At 36.6% G+C, this 19,952-nt stretch overlaps 1 protein-coding gene across 1 annotated transcript; it reads right to left on the bottom strand.

Annotated features, from left to right (window-relative positions):
• Window positions 1–6,724: 6,724 nt before the first annotated feature.
• On the bottom strand, window positions 6,725–19,899 carry LOC127791515 (cellulose synthase-like protein H1). Its single transcript, XM_052321436.1, has 9 exons — window positions 19,595–19,899; window positions 19,150–19,474; window positions 9,919–10,044; window positions 9,567–9,683; window positions 9,236–9,445; window positions 8,820–8,931; window positions 8,522–8,709; window positions 7,839–8,189; window positions 6,725–7,441 (listed from the first exon to the last, which is right to left on the bottom strand). The coding sequence occupies exons 1-9, from the start codon at window positions 19,852–19,854 to the stop codon at window positions 6,896–6,898; spliced, it is 2,235 nt and encodes a 744-aa protein (XP_052177396.1). The 5' UTR covers window positions 19,855–19,899; the 3' UTR covers window positions 6,725–6,895.
• Between the last annotated feature and the right edge of the window lie 53 nt (window positions 19,900–19,952).

Below are 19,952 nucleotides of genomic sequence, written 5' to 3'. Positions count from 1 at the left end.
ATTGCTAAACTCTAATTCTTAAACTCTAAATGATGTGTTGCATGTTAATTAGTCTAATAAATAATAAAAATTAAAATAAAAAATATTAATTACTAAATATAAATTTACTAAAATTTTCTAAATTCCAACCTCAAACTTTCTGCTAAAGGAAATGGTATTTGGTGTTGACTTTCCTCTTTTTTATTAATAAGTTTTTTCACCTTTTATTTAAAAAAAATAACAAAAATCACACACATTAAGGTTGCATAAAATTGAGAGAGAATGGGATCGAGGCACAGTGGGAGCAGCATCTTTGTTATTTTATTTTTTTTAATTATAGCGTTGGAGATGAGACGGCAAAAAGCAAGTAATGAGATGAACAAGAGTTTATAAAATTTTGCTTTAATAAAAATAATTGAATTAAATTGACTAAAATTATCTATTGACTTCTATTGTGGGGGTGATCTAGAAACTCATATAAATATCTTAGTAAGTCTGGATGACCCCAAAGAGTCTTTCAGGACAAGAGTCCCTCGAAGCTTAGAAAGAGTTTTTGAGATGGTTGAACCTCAGCATTGCATAGCCAAAGACTCACCCAGAGTTTCTTGGTGACTCCAAAAAATCTTCGGATCCACTCAAAAAATACTCATCAAGGCATTTTCACATTGATGATACCTCTAGACCCTTTATCATTCCACGTGCATATTTCTCACTCGATGCATATTCCTCGGAGAGTCGATAAACTATCATTCCACGTGTTACATGAGCCTTACCATCAAGTGTCTATAAACACCAATCTATTCCAAAACAAATGAACCTTTTTAGACCTTTTACCACTCACTATCTCTCTATTTAGGATAACAAACCCCAAAGACTCAAACTCAAGACCATACACAACCCATCGAGAGCCTACTCTCCTGAAAACTTATATTGGATACACCACACATACATACATCTGCATATTCAATTCTTCAAACATTAGTGTCTGATTTAGGCATCGGAGGGCTCGCGTGCCTTTTAATTATTTCTGTGTTGCAAGTATTGTGTCCCCCAAAGCTTTCTCGATCCATCTGGAGCCAGTCCTCTAAAGATCGTCTTGAGGCTTTTTCCCTGACGACCCATTCGGGGACCTTTGAAGCCTTGGAACTCCCTAGCCTCTTTTCGTTTTCCAAGCGACAGTTGGGACCATTTTTCTCGAGGGACTCTGGTTTTGATTGTTTTTAAAACAAATAAATTTAATTGTTGTATTCTACAAACAAGTTCGATTTTAGTTGAGGGTCAAATTGGATCAGTTCAATTACCAAATTTAGTAATTTCAGTTATTTCGATTTGATTTAATTTTCGTATTGAAAAAAATTAAAATAATCGAACTGACCGAAATTTTTATTTTTTTTTGTTTTTTTAGGGGGTTTTTCCTTTTTTTTTGGTATTTTTGGTTTTCCAAATTTTTCTGTTTGTTCGTTTTTTTCTTTTTTTTTTTCAGTTTTTTTGATCGATTTGATTTTTTTATATTTATTTAGTTTTTTAAGTTTTCCATTTGTTTGTTGGTTTAGTTCAATTTTTTACATAATTTTAATTTTTTTAATTTTAGCATTTATCAAACCAACGAATATGATTACGATTTACGAAGCAGATAAGACAGTCAAATTAAATTATTCAATTTTCTTGATTTCTCAACTTTTGAACAATGAAAAAAAAAGAAGTAGTTATGTAGCATCTCAAAAAAATTTGGAGACAAATAAAAATAATTAATTTAGGTGTTTGAAGAAAGTTTGTAGAATTTATAGGATTTAGATTATTAAGTGTTTAAGGTAAATAAAATATTAATATATGTATACATAAAATAAAATAATTGAAAAAAAATTATTAATTAAATTAAATAAAAGAAGTGACAGAAATTTACAGCATGTTAGCGTGCAAAGTTGCTCTTAATATGAATAGGTAAAATATATACATAATACTATCAAAGGCATAATGTATAATATACTAATATATGGGTGCATATGGTATAGGCTCATAATTGGTATATGTATAACTAATGGCAGCATATATAGGTTGGTAGTATCTATATATATATATTATATAATATAATAAGGTAAAATAGTTTTAATCAATATATTAACATTATAATAATATATTAACAGGAGAAATGGGCAATAGTGGACGCGTTGGGTTGTGGATTTGAAAATGCCCTCCATTCTAGTTTTGGACCAAGCTTCACGCACAAGTCTCTCTCATTTCAATAAAGTGATTAGGATTTTGCTGTTTGACTTTAGAAGCTCAAATGATAGGCTAGGGAAGCGTGGAGCTTAGCTGTTAAGGCAAAATTGAGATATAAATAGAGAGTTAAACTCAGCCACGGGCAGATTTGGGCACGAGCCAAGCATTGTGAAAAAGAAAAACAGAGAGAAAATAAGAAGGAGAAGACGGAGGAACGGCCAGCAGCGCACGCGGGGAAGAAAATTGAAGGAAAAGTGGCAAAACGTTTTACTTCGCCACGGGAGCGTGAAAAAGGGCAGGAATCAATTATTTTTAGGCAAGCTCCTAACCCTCTCTTCGCGTTATTTATTTCCCTTGAAAGTCTTTGAGGTTTCTTCTACTCTAAACCCTCCCTCACCGTGACTCGGTTCTACGCATAAATAATAATAATCCACGTAGTAACCATTTTATGACTTTTATTTTATTAATGAGTTTATTGTTAATGAGATAAGCTAAGTAAGGATGTCATAGCGTCTTTTATTTCGACCGTCACGGAGCTTCGTATCGCTCCGCTTCCCTTGGGAATGATGCCGAACCCGTTGGGGTTAGGTTCTTAGAGAAATTGGTTATGGTCAGAATTAGGAAAATGTGTTAAAAGAGTCTATTATGTATGTTGAGATGGTTTTCTATGAATGAGGAAGAATGAGAATGATGTCAGGATGCTATGTGATTATGTACATGAAAAGTTATGGAGAAATGTTGTGCAATGTTAAGTTCAGAGAATCTAAAGTTAATAGGGTCAGTAAGTGTGTCTAAGGGTATGGATACAAAGCCACTGACTGTTGACCGTGGGTCGTGGCAGTTGATGGCTGGATGTATGGGCGCCAGTCATCGGTTGTTACGATAAGCGCTAGACGGCCAGAAGAGCTGGTACTCCAGATTCCCGCCTTGGTTTGTGCATTTCATGATGTGTGTGCTACAAAGGGCTGGGTTGCATTCACGTGGGGACATGCTTTGTGTGTGACGGGATGTGTGAACATTTACATGACCCGGTTGGTCCAAGAGCCAATTTGGGTACCCTAGATGAGCATATGCATTTAGAGCATGTCGCATGTGTGAATTCTTATGTGTGGGCGTAGCAGGGCCTGATGTTTGGTTTATGGGGGCCTTGTCATCACGTTTATGCTACGGAAGCCCTTGCATTTCTTATGTGTTGCATCGCATGGTTCTAATGTTACTGTTATTCTGGACGGGAGTACCGTGCCAGGTGTCGGGAGTACCGACTCATGTGAGCTTCGGCTCGGCTTAGATTTTAGCTCGGGGTTGGCCCGAGGGAAGACCAAGATCGCGGAAGTATATGATTATGTGATGTATGACATGATGAACACATGAGAATATGATGGGAATCAGGAAAAGTATGTAACAAGTATCAGGAAAAGACAAAAGTTGAATGTCAGGAAAAGCCGACCATGTCAGGAAAAGGCTAGTCTAAGAGAATGATGATATGGTAGCCTATGTTAGGCTACAACAGGTTTGTATGTGGGACCCGGGTGCCAATGTTTGACTTATGTGGGCCCCTGGTTCCTTATGTGCAGTTTATTTTATGTTATGCATGTAGAAGTAAGGTATGTATAGCTCATGACATGGCGTGATTTCATTGACATGAATTGCATGGGGTGTCATGGGAAGAGTCCTATCCTAAACCCGTAACTTTCTTTCTAGAGCTTGCTGAGTCTCGCGACTCATGTTGTTTTACATCATTCCAGGTCAGCATATCCTGAGATCGCAGGTGTGTTCATCGGGGTTTGGGTCCAGACCGTCATGTCATGGTAGCAAGTGCAGAGCTCTCCCAAACCTAGATCCTGGATGTCATCGTGTCTTAAAAGGTTAATGTTTATGTTTTCAGAGTTTGTCGCATGTTATGTAAGCCCAGGTGGGCCCAAGTGATGAATGGTTTGTAAAGATTATGATGAGATGTTATAATAAAGAAGAATTATGATTTCAAAAAGGGTTATGTGTGTGTTGTAGGTGCCTCATTGTTCGATATCATTTTTAGTAATGACCCTCTCACGGATCCTCTATGCTAGTGGGGGCTCCGGGAGGCGGGCCGTTACAAGTTAACTCTTAAGATAGCCCAAATCATCACATAAACAACTTGGAGGAATCCAAGAAAAACACATCTTAGAGTTCAAGAAATTAAATTAGATCTTATTGATAATCATCACCAATACCCCCATCCTCCTTCTCGAGTCCACCATCAATGCCCTCAATATTAATAAATAATTCAACTACTGAAATAGCTGACAAAAGTAAGAATTTTAACAATTTCATCGTAAATGTAGATGAATTATGTAAAATTATTATTTTGGTGACAAATGTTTTTGCGAATAAATTAAGTTAGAAACACTTGAGCAGTCATGCTAACCCTTCCACTCAAGCAATGTCCCCACCGGTCCAAATTCCAATTAAGGACCCCAAGCAATCTCACCATTGGTAGCCACCATTGGTCTTGTCTTCTAGTCAAATTCCAGATCAATTTAACTAAATATGATTATAGATATACATAATTTATTAAAAAAAATTAAAATTGATATAGCTGACTAACATAGGATACTAGATTAGGCTCAATTACAAATGGGCCTACGAACATGCCTTCGACAATTTGAGAATTGAATTAATGGTTGGGTTTCTAGTAATTGGGCCTCAATGGGAAAGGTAGAACTACTCAGATAAGGATCAACGTTATGGCCCAAAAATGAAAAAGTTATGGTTTGTTTAAAAACGTCGTGGTTTTCAGAATTTTGGTTTGATTTTAAAATTTTGAAATGAAAACAGTAAAAGTGCTGATGGTCTTTACATTATATTTTGGAAATTTTGACAACTTTTGAAAGGAAATGAGAAAGATAGAATGAGTTTAAAACTCATTCCTTTTCCATATTATTATTTCTTACCCAAAAGTCATGATCATCCTCTCTCTTTCTCTCCACTCAACCGAGACGACTTTCCTTCTTGTAATTGCTTAGCAAAGCTAACATCGTGAAGTTTTCGTCAACCCTCCTGCATCAGAATCACACCAACAGCCTATCTCTTATTTTCGATGATGTTTTAGCCCAACAAACTTAGTATCTCTGGCATGGTTGCAGTCTTTTCACACAAAGTATAACCATCCTAGGGATCCAACTTAGTATAACCACCCTCACTACAAGAAAACATATGTTTAGAGACAAATTTTGAGATGAATTTTTGGTTTGAAACGGATTTTGAGATGGATTTTGATCCGTCGCAAAAATGCTCGTTACAAAATTTGAGACAAATTTTGGGACAAAATTTTTCGTTTCAAATTTGAAAAGAATTTTGAGACTACCATTTCCATCTCAAATTTGAGACGGATTTAGAGACGAATTTTTTCGTCTCGAAATCCATCTAAAATTTGAGAGTGACGTTGAGACGGATTTTTCATCTCAAATTTGACACTGATTTAGAGATGAATTTTTTTGTCTCAAATTTGAGATGAATTTTTTCATCTCGAAATCCGTCTCAAATTTGAGAGAAATTTTGAGACGAATTTTTCATCTCAAATTTGAGAGATAGAACACATTGGTATTTAATGTCATTGGTATTTTCAATAATGAGTAGCTCTTGAAACTAAATTATCATAATTGACTATTTTCGTGAGAAACTTCGAGGTCTGGCAAGTTTTAGACTCTCTACAGTATATTTAGTGACAATATAGCCATAACGGTTGACCATTGCACCTAGCTCATAGGTTTTTCAGCAAGGAGTGGCTTTAGTGACTAGATTAATAGATCCAACTATTTTCACAGTATACTCACCAAATCCAACGAGTTTCAAACTCTTTATAGTAGATTTGGCAACACTACAGCCATGCCCGATGACTGCACCTAATCAGTGAGTTTTTTTTATGACAAGCAACTCCAACAATCATATTTGCATGTTTTCTAGTTGTTTTCAAGGCCACCCACACCAAGTTTGGTGAGTTTTGTCATCTTCACATTAGATTCGACGAGTTGTAGGTGACAAATAGCAATTCGACGATTAGATTTTTTTATTATTTAATTAAATTATTCATATTAAATTTAAAACCAATAATTATAATGTTTGAATGATTGTAGGGTTACCAATAATTTTTTTCACCCACAACATGATTTTAATATTTTTTAGTTTTCACTTTCATTTTCTTAGTAGTTTACCAATCATTTTTTTGACCATAGCATGAATTTAATACTTTCGATTTTCATTTCCATTTTTTTGATAGGTCACATCAAAATCAAACAATGTTTTTAGTTTTCATTTTCCTCAGCTGAAATAAAAATTAATAGATTAAAATAAAAATAAAAGAATGTAATAAAATAAAAACTTTTAACAGCATTTTCAAACGATAGATAAAAAATGAATTGAAAAAACGGCCGCTACCTGAAATGACACCGTTAGTTTAATAATGTTTTTTTAAGTCATGAAAGCGATTTGACATATTTTTGTAATATAACTACACCCTTCCAAGATTTCGAACATTAATGGTGACAAATTAAGAATCAAACCTCAATTTGATATATATATATATATATATATATATAACAATTCAACAAAATGAAAACAAGACGATCGACTTTCCATGAAAGCTTTTGTGACGCCGGCCAGCACTGAAACTATCAATTAATTTCATGCAGAGTAACCATAGCAAATCATCACAGAAGACTCAACTAGAGGAGCCCATTTTGCTTAACTGCACAAACAACGTTGTCAAAGCCGCCGACTTGTAGATGGTCGGCAATGGAATCCCATATTTCCCTCTCCCAAACAAACCTTTCAAGAATGCCCATAGAAGCAGCACCACACAGACATTGCAAACAATCTCCCCAGTCCCGAACCCGTCTCCGCCGCGAGCAGGGCGGAACCCTAGCACTGCGGCGCCCAGAGCCACCAGGTTCACCATCAAGACGGTGGTGCCGGGAATGAATATCGGGGAGTCATTGAATGTGAACCTCCCGGCGTCGGCATCCTTGTCGTCGTCGATACCTGGCTCCTTCTGGGTGACTTCGAAGACAGTGTCCGAGACTCCAAGGAGCTTGAGGCCGACGCTCAAGGCTCCGAAGAACCAGGCGTTCATGGCGGTGATCCTCGACATTCTCTGGTTGTTCCACCAGGCGCGGATTGACAGGCCAGTTCGCAAATACTCGGATAGAGTGTAAAAGTTGTAGATGAGAAAGAGGAAGCTGGTTATCAAGAAGCCTGAATCTCCCACCTGCATGGCCAGGCCAACTAAATAATATTAACAATTGTATGCAATGGTTGAACATTGTTAAATTCATATTGTTTTTGAATAGTGTATATATATATATATATTTTCAGAAATGTTTGTTAAGCTGGAAGCCCCAACACACATGGCCTTTTAATCGAGGAGGCTCTAATACAGAACACCTTTTAAAAGAATTGTTAACGGTGAGTAGGCGATGGGTATTGTTGCACAATTAAAAATATATATTTTTTTCAGTGCCTTTTAAAATGGTAAGTAATTTTTGATCAATTTAAAATTAAAGGTGGATTACTATCATGTATTCAAAAGTTTTATATACATAATAACACATAATTACTCTAATAATGTACTATCATGATATATTTTGTAGTCTCAAAACACGTACCTTAGGCAAGAAATGAGTGTCAGCGATGACACAATAGGCCGGCAGAGCAGCGTAACAGAGCTCGGGAATGGATCGTAGGCCCCACAAAAGGAAGTGTAAGTAAGCCAGGGCTTGTCGAAACTGGAGCCTCCCTCTTAGCGTAAGGATGAGTGGACTTTTCGCGCCGAACAGGATTTCAAGGAGCCCAGTGGCCCCCCTCTTATATTGGATCATGGTTGCAGGCCCACCAGAAGCTGCACAGCCCAAGAAGGCAGGTGGGTCAGGCGTGCAGTAAGCTGATTTCCAACCCTTCCCGTGGATGCAAATCCCTGTTTGCGTGTCTTCAACTATAGATCCGTACATCCATCCAACCTGTTATAAAAAGGCATAAATATTATATTTTTGTCTAAATTTTATATTCTTTTTGAATATTTTATTATTATCAATTCACTTCCTAGTTACATCAATCTTGTGCAATTACATTTACGTCATATGAAATTCTCTAAGATTTTATATACACTTTACAGCAATTCCTTAACGTATTAACGCCTGTTTAAGAGAGAGAAGGTTAACATAATTTTCAAAACTTCAAAAATACTGCCAAAATTTTGAGAGTATATTTTACTCTAAAAAGTAGTATAAAATGACGTAACAGTAAGTGAGAGTTAAAATGGTTAGTAATATGACAAAGGAGAAGCTGTCACCTCGCTGCCCCATTTGGTGCCACACTCATAGCCACAGCCAGCAACAGTGTGAGCTGCCTCTATGGAACCCGACAAATCATCATTTGAAGTGCCAGTCCTCGAGCCTGAAAGTGTCTCAGCAACCGATGTGGTGAGCTCCACTGAGCTTCCAAAAATGCTCTTCAATGCCTCAGTGTTCTTCAATTTTGCTATCCACAAGGGCATGAATGTAAATTATTACAAAAGCATTGTAGGTTAGGTGTTAAAAGTTATATTACTTCGACTAAATAAATTTTAAATGAAGTAGATGATTTCTTACCATTGATTTGATTGTCATTTGGTGAGGAGCCATAGATAACTTTTTTTCTGTGAAAGCAGTTTGTTCCTTGGTAGAAGGGTCCTTGAATACCCACAAATCCATACACCATGTACTGGTGATGCAACACATCCCAAAGATTTACATCAAATTGTTCAATGTCATTAGATTAATTAACTGCTTGTAGCATTTAAAAGTCGTATCAAATTCTTCAATGTTATCAGATTTACATCACACACAAATACTCCTGATAATTTATATACTTATATGGATTTCTTAACATCTGTATAATAAAAAGGGAAGTCACGTGATTTTTAAAATGTAGAGGGTACATACTATAATTTAGCAAAATTTTAGGGATGTCAAAGTGTAATTGCTCTAAAAAATTACTTTCATATTTTTGAAAAAAAAATACATACCTGCAGCAAAACCTGATACTGATTTCCAAATGGGTCATCCTTCAATCCACCATAGAAGTATTGTGGAGATTGAACAAATCCACAATCCTTTTCATTCATGCCCATCAACAAACACATTGCATGAAGAATAATTTTGGAATTGTTTACATACGCGTCACAGTCTACATTTAACATAATTGGAGCGTTTGTCATTACTCCTGAGACTCTTGTCTGTTAATATCACAATAAAAATGACAATATTATATCAATAATTAAGTAATAAAGTAAAGAAAGCACTCTTTTTGGGTAGAACAATTCTATATAACAAAAAAAATCAAATTAAAATTCTTACAAGCACATTCATGGCACCAGCTTTGAAATTATTTGGGTGATTGGGGCGTTTCTCTCTGGAAATGTAGATAAGATGTGGCACTGATTCATCATCTGAACCCTTATTCTTCCATATAACCTAATTGATTAAAAGAAGGTGATACCAGTCAATTGTACAAATTTACTGCAATTACTAATTATTTTTACAGACAAGATGGACTGATATGGGCGGGCCTTAGCATGTAGCAATATGTAAGACTGATATTTGGTGAATTCCAATAACAAGGCTACATACAAATATAATCTTTCTTCAAACAAAAGGCCTCCTAACAAACCAAAGAATCATACTGGTAATTAATTAATTATTAAAATACCTTAACTATGGCAGGGTGATTCCCACGTTGTATGTTTGAGAAATCCTTAAACTCGCCAACTAGCTCACAAGGAAGAGGCCTTCTGGATGCATCTTCTATTATCCGGCAAAGATGTTCATACTCGGACTACAAATTAAGACAACCGGGGGGGGGGGGGGGGGGGGGGGGGGGGCGCGCTTTAGTTTGATTATTATTGTTGCGTAGATCGAAAAGCAAACTATGATTAAACCAATAATCACATAAATGAATATAGAATTTTATGTAAAAAAATTAAATAAAAAATAGATTATAGCCGAAAAGAATAAAATATTATTAACTAAATATTGGTAATATAAAAATAATATTGCACACAAAATCTAATAACTTGAACACCTATTTGTACATTTAAAACCATCTATAAATGTACACAGAAAATTCTATCTTGATCAGAAAATGATTAATGAGGATAATCTTCCAGATAAAATAAATCTTATATAAAATCGAATTTGACAACATCATAATCACAGTCAAATCTGAAAGTCATAATCTCGGTCAAATTGAGAAATCCAATTACAGATAAATTAGGATTTTGAGTTATAATTATCACAAATCTCCTTCTTGACTCTAAATTCACAAACAAAATCATTCAAAATTCTTTATTCCAACAAAATTGAAAAATTAATCTTCCTGGCAAATACCAACCAAATCCACGCAATGTTTGAAAGTTGCAATAAGCAAGAACTTGGTCAACATATCTGTAGAATTATCATGAGTGCTGATTTTTCTCATAATAACTTCACCACGAGCAATAATATCCCAAATAAAATGATATCGCACATCAATGTACTAAGTTCTCTAGTGAAACATCTGATTTTTAGTGAGGAAAATAGCACTTTGACTATCACAATATACTGTACTGTCATGAATATTCTCATCAATCAACCATTTTAGCCAAATAGATTCTTCAACGGCCTCATTAATTGCCATATACTTTGCTTCTATAATACATAGGGCAACGGTAGACTATAAGGTAGTCTTCCAACTGATAGCACAACCACTAATGGTGAAAACATACCTAGTAAGCAATCTTCTTTTATTAGGATCGCCTGCAAAATCAAAATCAATGAAACCAATAACTACATTTCTAGTATTTTTGAACTATAAACAGGAATTAGCGATACCATGCAAATATCGAAAAATCCATTGGACTGCCTTTCAATGTTCTTTACCAAGGTTAGCCATGTACCTATTAACCACGCTCATTGCATAGGCCAAATCAGGGTGTGAACAAACCACAACATACATAAGACAACCCATTGCACTAGAGTATGGAATCTTCGACATCTTGTCAATTTTATCATCCGATTGAGGAGACAAGTTGGATGAAAGTTTAAAATGTGCAGCAAATAGAATACTTATAGGTTTAGCCTTTTATATATTTAATTTAGTCAATACTTTCTCAACAAATCCTTTTTGACTTAGATACAATTTACCTACTTATTTGTCTCTTGAAATTTGCATTTCAAATATCTTCTTTGCTGCTCCCAAATCTTCCATCTCAAATTCTTTGTTAAGATGAGCTTTCAATCACCTTATCTTATCTTTATTTTTTGATGCTACTAGCATATCATCAACATATAGAAACAAATATATAAAGGACCTATTCTTGTTCCTTTTAAAATAGACATAACTCTAATAATTGCATCTATCAAAATTGTGCTTAATCATAAAGAAATCAAATCTTTTATACAACTGTCGAGGAAACTATTTTAGGCCATATAGATACTTCTTCAATAAGCACACATAGTCTTCTTTACCCTTTGGTTGCTACATATAGATATCCTCATCAAATTCCCCATGTAAGAACGTTGTCTTAACATCCAACTATTCTAATTTAATATCTTAAATAGCCACAATACCAAGGAGTGCCCGGATGGAACTATGTTTGACAATTGGGAAAAATATGTTTGTGAAGTCTACACTTGGAACTTGACTATATCCTTTCGCTACAAGTTTGGCTTTACACCTTGCTTTTTCAACTTGTGGTGTACCTTATTTCTTCTTGAATATCCATTTGCACTTATTTCTTACTTATCCTTGAGTAGTTTCATCAACTTATAAGTACTATTTTTATGTAGGGATTCCATCTTTTCCTACATTGCAATAATCCATCTTTGAGATTCAGTACAACTAACTGTTTCAGAATAAGTAGAAGGCGCTTCATTGCAGTTAATATCTTCAGCCACACTTAAACCATAGGCAACAAGATTAGCTTTAGCATACCTTTGAGGAGATTTAATATTTCTTTTGGATCTATCCTTAGTAATACAATGATCTGATGGATCGACACTTACTTTTGGACTTGGCTTGAGTTTTAACTTAATTTCAGATGATGACGACAACTTAGATGTCTGACTCTTGTCGATTTCAAGTTTCACTTAAATATTAGAACTTTGGTGACTTGTATGGTTAGATTCTTTTCTAGATGAACCACGAAACATAACAATTTTATCAAAAATAACATCTCTAATAATCACAACTTTAGATGCTTTCAGATCCCATAACTTATAACCCTTAACACTAGACTTATAACCAAGAAAAATACATCGTTTAGACTTTGGTTCCAATTTTCTATTATCAACATGCACAAATGCAGGACATCTACAAATTTTTAAATCAGAATAACTTGTAGAAGTACTTGACCATACTCGAGTTTTCTTATTAATAGCAAACGAAGGAGACCGATTGACTAGAAAACATGTCATATGAGTAGTCTCAGCCCAAAAAAACTTAGATAAACCAGAATTAAACATTATACATCGTACATTTTCCATCAAGATTCTATTCAACCGCTCGGCTACACCATTTTACTATGGTGTACCTAGAACTGTTAAATGACTTAGAATTCCTTCTTTCCTATAGAAATCATTAAATTTACACAAACAAAATTCTAAACCATTATCAATATAAAGAGGCTTAATGTGACTGTCAGTTTAGTTCTTAATCATAGTCTTCCACTACTTAAAAGTAGCAAAAACTTCAATCTTCTGTTTTAAGAAGAATACTCAAACTTTTCTAGAAAAATCATCAATGAAAGTGAACATATATCTGGCACCACCTACAAAGAGTACTCTGGCCGGAAGCCAGATATCAGAATGGACATAGTCCAATATACCTTTAGTATTGTGAATGCCTTTAGTAAATTTATCCCCTTTTTGCTTACCAAAGAGACAGTGCTCACAGAACTTTAATTTTCTAGTACTCTACCCTTCAAGAAGTCATATTTTTATCAATTCTGCCATACCTATTTCACTTATATGTCTAAGACACATATGCCATAACTAAGTGATATTGGTATTAGATAAAGAAAAAGTAGAAATAGAAGCATCACCTATAACAGTAGAATCCTACAGAACATATAATCAATCATACTTCTTTTTACCTTTTATTACAACAAGAGCACATTTACTGACCTTAATAACTTCACTTTCATCAATGAACTTGTACACATTCAAATCAAGAGTACTCAATGAAATAAGATTTCTTTTGAGATCGGGAATATGTTTGATATCAGTTAAAGTGCAAACAATATTATCGAACATCTTAATTTTAACTGTTCTAATCCCAACAATTTTACAAAAAGAATTATTACCCAACAACACATCACCATAATTCAAAGTTTTATACATCAAAAATCAATCCCTATTAGGAGACATATGAAACATGCATGTTGTGTCGAGAATCCAATATCCACTATGTTTAGTAACCTTATTAGATACCACCATAAGTTCCCCATTATTACTGTTATCTTTAACAATATTGGATTCACCGGGAGTTTTTGTTTGTTTCACTTTTTGGTCAGATTCTTATATCTTAAGTTCTTACAAAAATTATAGATTTTTTCTTTATTCTTGGACTTAGATCTACTATTCTTTCTACCATCAGAATTTTTATCATGTGTTTTTCCTCTAATTAACAAACATTCTCCCTAATTTTCAAAATTCCCAATAACTATTTATCATTTTTTTCTTTTGGGAATAAAGCATCATAAACATCATCTAGGGTGAGAGTATGATGATTATAAAGTATGGTGTCTCTAAAAGTTGAATATGAGGCTGGTAGAGAACATAACAAAATTAGAGGCAAATTCTCATCGTTATACTTAACCTCCATATTTTCCAAATCAAAAATAATTTCTTTAAAAACAGTTAAATGGCTTTCAATATGTAACGCCCCACTTTCTCGGGCGCGTTATGACTTGGGACAATTCCAAGACAATAATTTTTTTTTTTTGTTTTAAATACTAAAGCTAAACCACATTATTCCTCGACTTCGCCCCAGAATTCCCATCTATTATTCTCGAAAGAGAATCGCTATACACATCAAATGCGGAAGCAAATATCGAAACTTGATATCTTAACATTAGTCATAAATAAACTCTTACATCTTCAACATTCCTCAAAACGTTCAAAATCTAAAGTAGTAGAACTTAAATACAGGGGGCTACGCAACATACATTTCATTCTTCATGCACTCCGATATGTGTCATTTCATGCCTCAATTGTCCTTGTATCGGCTACAATCTCTACCTGGAACGTTTAAATATTCCAGGGGCAAACACCCAAGTTAGATGATGAATCATCTAAGTAAGGGTACAAAATGTTATGTCATGTGTGTATGCAATGTCTTACCTCGTAGGTGTCAACTGCACCCCTCATGCTACCTACCATTTTAGCGGCCCCCTCTTTCGAAGCCGAAGTGTATGGGTGCACCCTTGGTAAAGTAGCGATGCCAGTTCGTACGCCCTACGGCCTCAAATGCGAGTGATCAATGATATCAACGTGTATTTATACATTTCATAGTCATGTATGCAGTCTACGTGATGGATACATATCAGGACATGTCAATATGATGAAAACATTTTCGAGGAAGTACCACTTACCTTCTCAGCTGATCGAGCTACCTCGATATCCGCGCTTGTCTCAAGATTCATGCATCGCCTCGATTTGCGTGCCAACCTCAAAATTTGCACGAGTCCTTTTAAATTCAGCCTCAAAGTATCCTAATCACCACAATTATTTAAATAAACGTTAAAACCTATTTTTTTCATAATTTCTGGCATTTTCTATAATTTTCTCTCTATTTCTTCCTATTTTTCCTCAACAAATCCATATTAAATATTTTTAAAATATTTTCTCAAATATTTCACTACGATAATTCATAAAATAATATTCTTGAATTTCCAAAATATTCTAAGAAATTTTACTCACCTTAACTTAAAATCTCGGATTTCCTTGATATGCGTGTCATATTCCCGAAACGCGTGCTCAGGCCGTTTTTCTCACCAAAATCTCAGGGATATCACCGAAACATAATTCCCTATTTTCTAGAATTTTTCTGGAATTTTTCTAACATTTTCTCTATTTTTTCCTAATTTTTCTTTCTTTCTTTTCTTTTCTTTTTCTTTTTCTTTTTTTTTTATTCTTCTTCTTCTTCTTCTTCTCTTCCCTCCTCCTCCTTCTTCTTCCTTCTCCTTTCTTCCTTCTCTTTTCTTCCTCCCCTGCCTCCCGCGCGACCACCTGCAACTCTCAGCTTCAGCTCGTCGCCGTCGCGAGCCATTGCCAGCGTCGCCGCCGCCGCCGCCCACGCCATGCCCTCCGCCGTGGGCTGTCGCGGCCGCAGCCTCCTCCGTGCGCTGCAGCGCCCGCGCGCCACCCCTACCGCTGCTGCTTGCAGCGGCTGCCATGGCCGCCGCTGCCGTGCGGCTGGCTTGGCCGCCTTCGGCCGGTGCCTGCTGATCTCGTCTGCGCCACTCTCTTCGCCTTTCGTTGCAGCTGCTTGCTGCGTGTCGGCCATGGCTGCCGAACAGCAGCTTTACTGCTGCTGCCATGGCCGATTTCGGCCCTCCCTCTCACTCACTCTCTCTTTCTCTCTCTCTCGAAATGCCCAGCTCGAGCTCGATCTCTCCCTTGCTCTCTATCACTCTCGATCTCGCACTGCCTCTCCCTCGGCCACGATCACTGCCAATTTATAGGCAATGGCTTCACATAAATATTACTGTTACAAGCTTGCCCACCACGCACATCATTTAATATGAAAATCTCCACAAATCTTGCTGCCATATCCTTAAATCTTGCTGCCACAATCTCCTTATTTTGCGGCCAAAATCTCGGCCATTAAAGCTTCACAGAAGCTTCGCGAAGCCATTACATTTGCAGCATGGGCAGCCTCACAGCACGCACGGCACATTTTATTCATATATATATATAACTACATTAATATATATAAAAATTATATAATTAATTTAAAAATTATATATTAAACCCTAAATTTCATCCTTATTACACTAGTGCATATCTCTAATTGAAGCTTCGGCCTTAAATCTCAAATTAATTTGCATTATAATATTGAAATTCCATAATTAATAATCCAAATCTTAGCTGAAAATGACGATTTCGCCCCAGTGTCCTCACCGGGCTATCATTTAATCCCGAAACCACTGAAGGGTTGTTCATTACGAAAATCGGAGCCCCCTACGTAGACATGGCCAAAATTGAACCGGACCGACGGTTCGAACCGGAACCGGAACCAGACTGAACCGGCAAAATTTGGTTCGGTTCCGGTTCAAGGTTCCGGGGAACCGGAACCGCCGGTTCCGGTTCCGCGGAACCGGAAACCCCCCCCCCCGGCGTGCCCCGCGTGCCCCCAACGGTCCAAAATTGGACCGTTGGCCCCCCCGGTGCCCCCCCTCCCCCAACGGTCCAAAATTGGACCGTTGGCTGCCACCCCCCCAAGCCAATTTTATTAATTTTTTTTTTTAATTTTATAATTCCTATCTATATATACCCCTCTCTCCCCCACTCATTTTTCACACTTTTTTTCTCTCTCTCTCTCAAGTCTCAAGCTATTATTTTCTCAATTTTGTCTCTCATTTAATATTTCAATTTCAATTTCTTCAATCTTCTCATTTGTAAAAATTAATTACTTGTATTACATACTTGTTTAGTTGTTTTAATTATTTTTAATGAAATTATTACTTATATTTCTTCAATTTTTAGTAGTGTTTTTTTTATTAAAAATATGGTTGAGAATATTTATATTTACAATTACATTTAACAATTAAAAATCGAAACCAAACCGAACCGAACAACGGAACAAGGACCAAAATTGAATACAACAATATTTAAAAAAAATTAAAAAAAATCGGTTTGAACCGGAACCGGAACCGTTGACCGAACCGGCTCAAATCGTTGACCGAACCGGTCCAAACCGTTGACCGAACCGGCACGAACCGGAACAGGAACCGAACCGTCCCAAACCGCCCTGGGCGGTTCGGTTTTGGTTCAAAGATTTCTTGAACCGGAATCGGCGGTTCATGAACCGGAACCGGCGGTTCATGAACCGTGGCCATGTCTACCCCTACGGTTCCGTTGATTTTTCGGGAGCCTCCTACGACGATTCAGTTTTACAGCCTAATTAACAGCTGTATTTTAGCTGTACCGAAAACTGTTCCCGATTCGATTTCTTTTTATACCATAATTCCTAACTTGGAACGCATATCGAGACCATATCATTTTCCTTAGACAATTTCACTCCGAGGCATTCCCTGTGGTTGATTTGGTACCTAAAATTACTATAAAATCAATTTTTTGGTATCCTAAACTCATCGAAATTACGTGGCAACTCATACGAACATGGGGTATTACACAATAGATGTACATTTAACCATTCGATGAGAATAAAATATTTGTTTTAGATGCAACTTACTAGTTAAGCTCTTCGTCACACACAACTGTTTCAGTTTCAACCATAAAGCAGTAGCAATTTTTTTTTTCAAAAGATCATGCAAAATTTGATTCAATAAATGCAAATGTATCTAAGACAAGGCCTTACGATCCCTATATTATTTTTCCTCAATGCTCCATAATTTTGTCATTTTTTCAAAGCACATCATCTAAATCCATCAATGCCAAAATTACACACATCTTAACTTACCATAGCGAAAATCTAATATTACGGCCCAACAAAGGAATATCATAATTCAATGTAGCCATCAAATAACATCAGATAATAAATAAGAAATCCAATTAAAAAAGAATTAAAATATCAAATCTGGGCCAAATATGGGCAAAAATCAAATTTGAATTTGGGCTGATAGCCTGTTGAATCTGGAATCGATCTAGTCCAAGTGGGTTTAGATGGGTCAATGGGTTAAACTAGATCCAAATTGAGATCTGAGTCTTAAGCTGTGAAGCTTTTTCAATGGCAAACAATAAGGGGGGAAGGAAAGCTTGCAACAACGGCTGGCGAGGCGAGGAAGATGACTAGTGATGGCGTGGCTTGAAGAGGCGAAGGCCGTCAGTCAACGATCGTGTAGACGACAACAAGCCAAGCTGGCTAATGGCGAGGCAACTGGTGGAGGCAGATCAACGGCGAATAAGCTCCAAACTCAAAAAATGAGACCGTGCAAACGAAAATGATGGCTAAACGACAAACAGAGATTGCAATGGTGGCTGAACGACGATTAACGATGGCTGCTTCAAAAGCTAAAATTGATAACAGTGAGAATGACCCAGACCGACACTAGTGTACGCGACAATAGTCACTGTTGACGTGGGCGACGATGAATGTAGGGGCGGTGACGGTTGATGACGGTGGTCGACAACGACAACAAGATCGGTGGAAGCTAAGGCTGGATAACTAGAAACCCAACTTGAAAAAGAAGATGATGATGCTAAAAATCAAATTCAACGGCTAAGATCTGCACACGGTGATAGTTTGGGCCAACGGCTCTAATATCACTTTATTACGAAATTGGATTAAAAAGCAAACCACGATCAAACCAACAACAACACAAATGAACATAGAATTTTACATGAAAAACCTAAATCGAAAAAAAAATTACGGACAGAAAAAATAAAATATCACCAACCAAATATTGGTAATACAAAAATAATATTGTTACACAAAATCCAATAACTTCGACACCTATTTATAGATCCAAAATTATGTATAAATGTACACAAGAAATTTTATCATGATTAAAAGATAATTTATGAGAATATTCATACAGATAAGATAAATTTTACACAAAATTAAATTTAACATCGTGATAACAATCAAAATCAAAGTCATAATCTTTGTAAAATTAAAAAACTCAATATAAGATAAAGTAAGATTTTGAGTTATAATTATCACAGTTATGATGCTTAAAATACATCATAATAAACTGATATAAATTAATTAACCCACCTGGATCTTCCTTCTCTCTTGCTGGAACTCCGGCGAAGCTTCCTGAGAAGAGGAGGACTGACAGGAAAAGTACCGGAAGGGAGCCCGGAGCTGGATGCCGTACTTCTTGCAGAAAGGAACCCAGAGCCTGGCAAACTTTGCGGCTTCAACCAGCGAGTAGAAGGTGAGAGGAGAGCCGCCGTCGTCGGAGACGTAGCAGGCCAGCTTATCGGGCGGGTAGTCGACGGCCAACAAGGAGAGCACGGTGTTCACAGTGAGGATTGGCGGCTCCAGGACTGGATCAGCCGTTGTCACAAACATGTCCACCGGAAGGAGCTCCACTTTCCTATCCAATCAACCATCCAAAACCACAACCAAACACACAGTAAGAGAAAGGTCTTCTGTGGATAAGATTCTTCACTTTGGTATAAACTCAAACTCAAGAATTGGTCACGAGCACGATTACCTTTGCAAGAGGCGGTGAGGGTAAGTTTTGAACTCGACTTGGTTCCACTTGGTGCTGACAACAATAACCCACAAGAATGTGAACCATGACTCGCAGAGAAAGGCCAGGAGCCAGGCGAATCCATGGATTCTGGGAGAGAGGAGGCGATGGAGCAGGAGAGAGAGGAGGAGGAAGAGGATGACAAGTTCAATGGCTCGAGAAATGTAGTTTCTGCGGGTGAATCTTTGATAGAGAGGGAGAGAGCTAGCGGGGCTGGCCATTGTCAGAGGAAGCAAAGGAGTGTGTATTTGTCAGAGGAAGCAAAGGAGTGCGTATTTTAATGGCGCATGCGAAAGCCACACCGGAAAGAAACCTAGAG

This window comes from Diospyros lotus, chromosome 15 (assembly GCF_014633365.1).
Source record: "Diospyros lotus cultivar Yz01 chromosome 15, ASM1463336v1, whole genome shotgun sequence".
In the NCBI taxonomy this organism is placed as follows: Eukaryota; Viridiplantae; Streptophyta; class Magnoliopsida; order Ericales; family Ebenaceae; genus Diospyros; species Diospyros lotus.
This window is presented reverse-complemented; position numbering and strand designations above follow the sequence as displayed.

Coding starts and splice junctions, on each gene's coding strand:
- LOC127791515 (XM_052321436.1), bottom strand. CDS start 19,854: ATGGCCAGCCCCGCTAGCTCTCTCCCTCTCTATCAAAGATTCACCCGC. Junction 8,710..8,819: donor AAATGACAATCAAATCAATG/GTAAGAAATCAT, acceptor CCTTGTGGATAG/CAAAATTGAAGAACACTGAG. Junction 7,442..7,838: donor ACACTCATTTCTTGCCTAAG/GTACGTGTTTTG, acceptor CTGGCCATGCAG/GTGGGAGATTCAGGCTTCTT.